The 9,351-nt window shown below is 37.3% G+C and overlaps 1 protein-coding gene across 3 annotated transcripts; it reads right to left on the bottom strand.

Annotated features, from left to right (window-relative positions):
• LOC109335858 lies at positions 284-7,874 on the bottom strand. 3 transcript variants are annotated; one of them, XM_019572085.1, is made up of 4 exons: positions 7,518-7,874; positions 6,085-6,456; positions 1,262-5,813; positions 284-721 (listed from the first exon to the last, which is right to left on the bottom strand). In XM_019572085.1, the coding sequence occupies exons 1-3, from the start codon at positions 7,617-7,619 to the stop codon at positions 1,296-1,298; spliced, it is 4,992 nt and encodes a 1,663-aa protein (XP_019427630.1). In that variant the 5' UTR covers positions 7,620-7,874; the 3' UTR covers positions 284-721; positions 1,262-1,295. The 3 variants fall into 3 exon arrangements, with proteins under 3 accessions (XP_019427630.1, XP_019427631.1, XP_019427629.1); XM_019572086.1 differs by having other exon boundaries at positions 284-724; positions 1,262-5,804; positions 7,518-7,873; XM_019572084.1 differs by having other exon boundaries at positions 284-724; positions 7,518-7,873.

Raw genomic sequence — 9,351 nt, forward strand, 5'->3', positions numbered from 1 at the left:
CAAAACCGTTTCAAAAATTCACAGTAACACAGTGCACATCATAACTTTCTAAGAACAATAAGTTATTATTGCATGGAGATATCATTCGAATGCATGTTGCTAGAAATGTTTTTTTGTTAACCCGTTATAACAAGGAATTTAATGGATTCTACACACCAATTCCAGTTTATAATAATTATAAAAAAGAGAGACGTGCAAGTCAAAAAAACCATGAGAAGCTACATAAGGAGCCATTATGACTTGGCTAACCTCTCTGTGCATAGATAAAACAAGTCAAGACTACAGCATTAACTATATATGTAACCAAGAGCTGGAAAAAAAATTTGATTTAACCAAAGACCAAACTGGCCTCAGCCTATAAAATCCAGTTCATTCATAATACATCCAATCCTCTCCTTCCAAATGTTTGAGAATGGATTGGGCATTTTTGGAGCTGTTTCAGAACGGTCACAGTCAAAACACATGATGCCAATTTCTGATTCTAAGTGGCCACACTGCTGCTTTTTCAGTTAGATATCTACACAAGAAAAAGTTTATATCTGCAAGGGACTATCTGTAGGAGCAGATACACAACTGCATCATTGGCCCTGGCCTTTTATGAAGTCAGAAATGAGAAAGGCACATCAGCAGCAACGGTAGCAGCATCTCTATCTCTGCTCAATGTTCATAGCTCAACACTCAAATAAGATTCCCCAGTGTTTCAGACATTTTGCACAAAATGCTGCTGCAGTCACAGAACATTTACAGCTTCAATACACCCGCACACAGATATTTAAAGCATAAATCATAGCTCAGGGCAACAACAAAATTCCAAAATACTAGGTGATTTCTCATTTACATATGCTTAGCGCATTGCGATAGCATACAGAGCAAGCAACAAGAAAAATAGATGGGCTCACACAGAACATGGAATAAATTAAGTACCACATTCCCCCATAACATTTAAATAAACCTGAACCCAAAAGTAATAAAATGATCATCATAGGTATGGCATTGGGGAGCGTTTGGAAGGCTTATTGACAGCTTATTTGGGCTTATAATGAGAACAAGTTATAAAAATAAACTTTACAAAATAGCTCATGCAGAGAACTTAACTAATAAAAATGAACTCTTTAGTTTATTTCAAAAAAACTTATTAGTTCAGACTTTGACATGAGGCAAAGCTGTCAACAAACTAATATTTCAGCTCGAATAGACAAGCAATTTAAATATTTTTGTGATCAAGGTGTTCAAAAATACAGTGAAGGCCCAAGAGTCAAACCTCTTAACATGTTTGCTTTGAAGAGCCATGGTTCCTACTGCCAGGAGGGCTGTTTGTAGCTGAGTCTATCAGCTCCATCCCAACCACCATCAGGTTCCTTTCTCTTCAGTACACCTGCCACTTGAAACATCTTCATGTGTTCCTCCATCAAAGCTTGTGAATTGGGGGCAGGAATTTGCCTCAATCCAGAAGGCAATCTATCGTCTCTCCCTTCTGTGTCTGCACCACTGCCAGGGCCTGAATTAAGATCCAGACTTTGACTTCCCCATTTTCTGCTATCAGGAATCACATTACTTGTACCACCTGGGAGACTCATAACGTATGGACGGGGATATGTGGATGAGACAACACCACCTGGCCCAACAGGCTGCAATGGCATGGTAGGGAAGCAAAGTCCACCCAACGTTGATGAATCCATATATGCTGTTGAACCAGAAAAGGAGTTTGAAGATAGTGGGAAATTGGTTTCAAATGGAAATCCTGGATAAGGAAAGGGTGTAGTAGGTGGATAAGCAACAGCAGGCGAGGATGAAAGCACGGGCCCTTTGTAGAACTCAGTACCAAACGGTGTGCTACCTGTAGGAAACATGATTCGCTGTGCACCAGCAACATAACTCTGCTCCCCTCTGCCAGGCAAAAGAGGTGGGACAGTAATTGCTGAATAAGAATTGCCTGGAGGAAACCATGAAGAATAATTACCAAATTCGGGATTATTTGCTCTTGCGCCATGAACAGCAGAAGGAAATGTTATGGTACTTTTCATCTGTTGACTACGAGCTGGGACTTCAGTGCCCACTTCATCAAGGCCCGGTCCATTATTTAAATCAAAGTCTCTTGAGACACTGCCACCATTAGATATCCCACCTGACAATGAAGGCTTACTTGGTAACGAAGGAATATTCAGTCTGCTGATAGAGAAAGACCCAGATTCCGGAGTCTCATCAACTCTATTTAAATCAAGATCAAATCCCACTGTGCTACTACGATCATGTGGCCCAGATTCTAAAGAACCATGGGAAGCTACATCCTCAAAACTGAGTTCATCGGCCACATTTAAATCAAAATCTAAAAGAGGGCGGACTTGTTTGATAGGAGTGGCATCAACAGAAGGAATATCAGTGGTATTTGATGGTGCCTCTGCAATTTTCCTAGGTTCAGCCGGCCGGAATGCACTTGTAGCTGCCGAACCCTTCCATCCGAGTTCCCCTTTATTCCGCATTGGGCTTTCTGGTGGAACAACAGGTCCCTTGGCAGCAGATGCTGCTGTAATTGAAGCATACAAGCTCCCAGACATGGAAGACATAGGAAAAGGCAATGCACACGGAACATGAACAGCAGATAAAGTAGCAGGTTCTTCCTGTCTAACAATATCCCCTTGGCTCACATCATCCACAGGAAACCCCTCATTTAAATCAAAGTCCAGTTTCACTGCAGTATCAGACCCAGAATCTGTAAGGGATGGATTAACACTGGATACATGCCGTTCTAGAGCAGCCACATATTCAATCCCATCTAAGTTACACTCTGATGTTTTGGGGACATCAATCTCTTTCCTAGGAATTACTGGCAACATGGCATGACCTGATACGCCAGAACAGTGACCAAGGACCTCCTTTGTACCCAAACTCTCTTCAATGTATCCATTAATACCAGCTGAAACTGTAGAGTCCTGACCCATTGGTTTTTTATCAGGCTCTATCTCACCTGCCTTCATGTCATCGGCATTTTCATCACTGGATACCATCAAAGCATTACCAGCAGCAGTAGGTAGCATAACATCCTCCTTTTTCAGATCTATGGGCTCACAGTTTTCTGCAACTGGAGAGGGCTTTTGCACTGTGATATCAGTACCTGACACTTTCTCAGCAATAATCTGGTTCTCATTACCAACATCTGATGATAACTCAGGCAAATTTTTATCTACTTCCTTTTTTTCAATATTTACACTCGAAAGGACCTCCTTTGAAACTGATATTTTCTCATGCTCTGTGATTCTCTCATCCAAGTGATCAAACTTCTTATCTTCATCAAAAGAGGAATTTCTTGACTTTAATTTAGGATCTGAACTACTGCCTTTAGCCCATTGAATTCCCAAATCCTTCTGGTCATTTAAATGGTTTGCTCCTCCAGGCTCCACATCAGCCTCCTTTATAGCTGCCACTGAAGTTTCGGAAACACCCTCTTTGGGTTCAGGTAGTAAGCATGGACCGTCAGCTTTCTGCAACAAATCTGAGAATCTCATTCGAGTTCTGCCATCACCACCTTTTTCAACACAACTGGATGAGACTGATTCACCATCACCATCACGAGACACCGTCGTGAGAGGATGCCTTGAATCATTCTTGAATTGCAATGGGTATAGACCTTCAGCTTTCTGCAACACGTCTGAGATAATTTTTTGGGTTATGCCATCACCAGTGTTTTCAACACAACTGGACGACACTGCTTCAACAACTCCAGAACCCTCGCACGACACTGTCGTAACAGGATGCCTTGAATCATTCTTGAATTGCAGTGGGTCAACAGTCTCCAGATGATGCTCTCCAGTTGCTCCTCCATCAGATTTTGAAAGAGTACGAGCAACTCCTCCATCATAAAGTTTTGACTTGCAATCATTGCCAGAGCTTGATTCATCTGCTGCAGGAGACTTTCTCTCAGGTGAAGCCAGTGGTGAATTATTTTTGGATCTAAATATTTCCCCTGCGGCCACAGAAGCAAGTAGGTTCATCCCATCATCACCAGGGGAAGTAGAAACACTTGCTTCTGAAAATTTCACACAGCTTTCAACTAATGCATTCATGGGACTTAAGGAAGCATCATAAATCTGCCCTGATCTGGAAACAAATCCAGATGAAGAACTTGTTGGTTTCGATAATTCAGCTACTTTATTACTATCTTCAGTAGCCCTGCACCGCTCATCACTAACCGGAGAGCCCTTACCTTCCTCAAAACCAGTCAAAGCTCCATTAGAATCAGATGCATCATTTATCAAATTTGACGCAACATAGGTTTGCAAACAATCAGTTTTAGCTTTCACTCTTCTATCTTGACTCTCATTCTTGTCAGCAGGTGGTGAAGCTTTGCCACACAAAATAGCAGGTTCTTCAAAAGTGCCCCCGCTAGCTCCCCTTGAAGGACTTCTACCACTGTTTGGCAACCTGAGAATCAGTCGCTGACTATTCCCTTGATCGGCAAGGGGGTGATCAGGTGATTTTTCCTGGGATGTTTGAGTTGGTGAAACTTTTTCAGCAGGAGAATTTCTACTTGAATTTTTTGCAGACCTGGGCTCCTTCTGAGGTACAGCTTGACCAGCCCCACGTAGACCATTGCTTGATTTCCGATTTCGAGACACACCACCGTGAATTTTACCTGCACTCATTGACACAGCACTGGAACTCCTTGCATCTTCCCTACAAGAACCAATAGTTTTTGCATGTTCGCTAGAACAAGATAAGCTGTTGGTTTGAGACTGACTAGAACCGCTGCTCCTTTCCTCCTTGATCGGTGTCAATGGTAGATCTGACGTTACAGCTCCAACCAAGACTTTCATATTTCTATCTTTAGAGTTACTCCCTGCTAAGGTACACATCCCTTTAGCTGAGCCAGGGGGTGAAGAGGACTTCGACAATAGTTCTCCAGAATTAGGCTTTGACTGGGGAATTTTGGATACTGAGGGTTGAACCGGAGAGCTCTTTGAAACATTCTCAGAAGATACTCCTGTTTTCCGATTTCCAACCTGAGAAACCTCAGAAGATGCTGGCTTTGCTGGCCAAGAAACGCCATGGGTTGAAACTGATTGTGAATCAGTCATTTTCATTTCAGCCTCGACACGTTTCTTCCATGTGTCAACTAAACTCCTAGCTTTCCTCTGAATTTCAGCATTTTTGTGAGACCGTAAATGATTAACAGACTTTCCAACATTACAGGTCTGCAGTGCATTGAGATTCACAGGAAGCTTATCTAATGCACGAAGTAAAGCCAACAAAAAATCTTCAACAGACTTATCGCTTTCTTTAAGCATATTACCATCCCCAATTTTGCCCTTATGAACCTCCTGGAGCCATTCATCCAACACAGGCAAACCCTTGAGCTGTACAAACCAGCTAAGACAGTCATACCGGTCGGTAACTGCTATAACATTCGCCAGCATTACTCGCCCAGCCAAATCTATTTTTTTATCACCACTTCCAAGTTGCATGAGCTGTACCAGTTTTTCAACTCCTTCAAAGTCCACTAGCCCACCTTTATCAGTAATTTTAGCAATCTCAGATTTTAACATGCTCTCCGATCTATATTGACCAGAATCTCCTTCCTCTGCTTTAAATAACCGCTCCTTTTTAGATGAATCGGATCCCTGGTCACCCCGTTCTCTCTTTTTTCCCTTACTTTGTACACCAAAAGAACTACTTTGAATGCTATCAGAACCAGATTTCAATGATTGTGTTGATGACGGACAATTCAATGGTTTTGGAGAACGGCCTCCAGACTGCACTACACCATGCATTTCTAGTTTTGTCTTCTCTAATAGCTGGTTAATTTCTTCCTGTAGTTCATAAATCCATTTAAAAGATCAGAATCTCATCAATAAATAAGTATACAGAAAATTAAAAAAATGGCAACCAAGTGCATGAGGCTCACACCTAGTGGGGTATGGGGAGAGTAAATGTACATGGTCTTACTCTCGCAAGCTAAGTTGCTATTTTCAGGATTTGAACCCATGACCTCCAGGTCACAAGGCAGGCAACCATACAGTTGCCGCGAGGCTCACCCTCAATTATACATAAAATTAAAGGGCATAAAATTAATGGTACAGGAAGACTGACATTAAGGTACTCCTGATCAGTTAGCCACCATAGACAGTTGCGCACAATGTCATACGCCCGTCTACAGACAAATGCGGATATCCCTGAAGGAAGTTCAACACCTTTACGAAGGAATGCAACTTTACACGGATGGAGTAATGATGCAGCAGAAATTTCATCCTTGTGAAAGGAGTAGAAGATTTCGTTTGGCGCAGCTTCCAGGAAAATCCCTTTAGCAAGCTTCAAGTCAGCAGGTCGGTAAAGCCAATTCACTTCAAAACTTGGATTTTCTTCTTTGTTGAATGTGAACCTACGAATTATTCCAACAAAAGGAGGGGAATCCTGGGGTGGTTTGAAAAGTGCACAATCACCAACTCGAATCTTACGTCCATCCTAAAATGAGCATGAATGTACAAGATGGTTAAGTAAATCTACACATAAATGGAAAGAATATAATATAAGAATATAGAAGCAATTTTAGTGTAGTTGCAAGCAAATAAAAGTAAGTGGAAAAGTAAATTTATGAAAAATGAATGCAAATCATATAAATCAATAATAAACATGTCCCGTGAGAAGATGCTAAATCCAGATAGAAACTATTAAAAAGGCAAATGCATTAAAAGGAGAAACAATACAATGTTAAAAACAAATTGAACAAAATTACCTAATATACTTATAAATTCATTCATTCAGTAATAAAGCAATGGTTAACACATAAACATAGTTAAAGTCGAAACCATCCCCAGCTTTCAGCCAAAAGCTATGGAACAATAAAGTAAACAACCAATCTGACAATCACAACACAATTATAATCCTAAAATGGTACTGCGAACAATCAAAACACAATATAGTTCTAAAAAGGCAACAAATCCATAAGAACAGTCGTCCTCTCATTCTCATATCAAAATCGTCACAAAATCCGATTCTAGCTTTTCATATGTTGATACAAACCCAATAAAACCCCATCAACATCCAAAGAAGACCACATCAAAGGAACAAAAATCCTGAAACATTGAGAGATAAAATACATAATGGCATACGCATCCCCCAAATAAATAAAATACAAATAAGTATTTCAAAAAAAAAAAAAAAAAAACACGATTCACATAGTGATTAAGATCCAGGAAAACATACATTAAAATAAAATCCAACATAAAAAGGCAAAAAAAACAATACCCAGACACAACAAATTACCACATGTTAAACGAAAGTTAGGTCAAACTGAAAAGAAAAACATCACAATGGTTAATTATTCCCTTTAAATTAAAATTTATGATTCCGTATTAAAAAAACAGCTGAAACCTAAAAAATAAAAAATAGCTTACACTTAAAAAATGGATCATTTACGCATTACAAAGAAGGAAAAACAATAACAGAATCGGTTAGAAAACGAATCAAAAAAGAAGGTATAAAATTTAAACTAGATTAATTGATGATGAATGATATTTATATACTTTGCATAAAAATTGAGAATCGGTGACTACAGTGGTCGCGTTAGAAGGTACGGGCCACATGTGCCGGTTCTGTTTCCAATCTTCACCACGAAACCCATACATAATCCTCCATCATCGTTCCTGAAAAGAAACATCAATTCCCAATTGAAAACCCTAGCTAGATTCGTAACAATCGGTGGGATCAAAACCCTAGGGATCGAAGGAAATAAGAAAGGGTTGGGTTTTAGGGGTTAGATCGATTATTAGGTTATGGAAATAGCAAGAAATTCAGAGATTTTGTGCGAACAAAACGCGATGATGAGAGAGAAACGGAGAAAAATAAGAGAGAGAGTTCAGCTTCGCTAAGAATAACAAAACTTGATTTATTGTTAAGATGATGATTCCACCTCGAACGATGACGTTTTAATTGTGGACATTATAACGACGCCGTTTAATGAAGATTTGTGGTATGTAAGAGGTATGAATACAAGGGTAAACATATGTCTGAAAATTATCTACCATTATTTCCTATTCATTAAAAAAATACTTTATTATTAAAATTTTAATTTAAATATATTTTTTCACTCGATCACATGACACATGTAACACACATAAGATAAAAATGTACTCTCAAATATAAAAGTGTATATATTTTGTATATAAAATTATACAATATCATTGCATCACTTATTATTTATATCTAATTATTATTTACTTGTCAAGAACAAAATTTAAATAAATGATAAATGATATATTACTAATATGTTTTTTCATAAAAGATGGCTCAAATAAATTATAATCATATCCCATAAATTATAACCATAATAGTAATCTCATAAATTAAAAAGATGGTCTAGATTAAATACACACATTATGTTGCTCAACATTATCAATTAAGTAACCATCATGATGATTAAATATATTTAATATCTTTAAATAGCTTTGATTTAGCTCATTTATAGAATTACTTTATGTCTTTAAAATTTTGAAAAAAATAACTACTTTTAGTCTACAACATTTTGAGTTGGTTCCCGTAATAAAAGCTCATAGGCTCATTTCCAAGGCCAAAGTTATTGAATTAATCTTAAAATATTAAAATATTGAATGAACATATTTAAATTGGAGGGTAAAATACTTAATTAATATATATATATGGTTCACGGAGGTCTTATATTAAAACTGATATATTACATAATGTATCATAAACATTTATTTATATTAATTTATTTGAAGAGAGTTGGTGATGATTAAATATAAATGAAATAATACAATGACAATATCTAAAACTTTTATATGAGTTAATAGTTTTTTTCATTTTGCAATAAGATAACAAATAAATTGTGGTTGATGATTTCCAAACGGTGAGGTTTCGATTAAATGACACCATTTACTTTACTCATTCCTCACTCTTAAAGACAAAAGATGTGGTGCGAATGGATTATGTATATTTGCATTTGTCAATTTAAAACGTTATTTACTAATTATTATCACTTCCCTATTTTTTTTTGTTTTTATTTTTTCTCTATTTTTATATTTTCTTCTTAGATATCTGGCTTTATTTTGTTTGTGTATGTATGTCTATACATGTATATAAAAAATTATTACAATTTATACTGTCTATTTCAATATGTTAATTACTTTATTTAAATATTTTTATGAACTTTAACAAAAAAATATTTTGAAAAGTTGTCACTGTAAAAAAGGTCAATACATCATTAGTCATTCGTTTGTATCACTTAATACATTTAAGAATCAATGATAATTCATATAAATCGTAAATGATATATTTAGGTTTAAAAAACTTATATTATTATGATTATGTAAATATTAAATCGTTAAGTTTATTAAGTAGATA

Source organism: Lupinus angustifolius, chromosome LG20 (genome assembly GCF_001865875.1).
Source record: "Lupinus angustifolius cultivar Tanjil chromosome LG20, LupAngTanjil_v1.0, whole genome shotgun sequence".
Classification (NCBI taxonomy): domain Eukaryota; kingdom Viridiplantae; phylum Streptophyta; class Magnoliopsida; order Fabales; family Fabaceae; genus Lupinus; species Lupinus angustifolius.

What these genes read in the sequence shown, in the direction of transcription:
- LOC109335858 (XM_019572085.1), bottom strand. Translation starts at nt 7,619, where the DNA reads ATGTATGGGTTTCGTGGTGAAGATTGGAAACAGAACCGGCACATGTGG. An exon ending in ATTCTCAATTTTTATGCAAA is followed by an intron (nt 6,457 to 7,517) that starts GTATATAAATAT and finishes TGCTCATTTTAG; the next exon opens with GATGGACGTAAGATTCGAGT. An exon ending in CTGATCAGGAGTACCTTAAT is followed by an intron (nt 5,814 to 6,084) that starts GTCAGTCTTCCT and finishes AAATGGATTTAT; the next exon opens with GAACTACAGGAAGAAATTAA.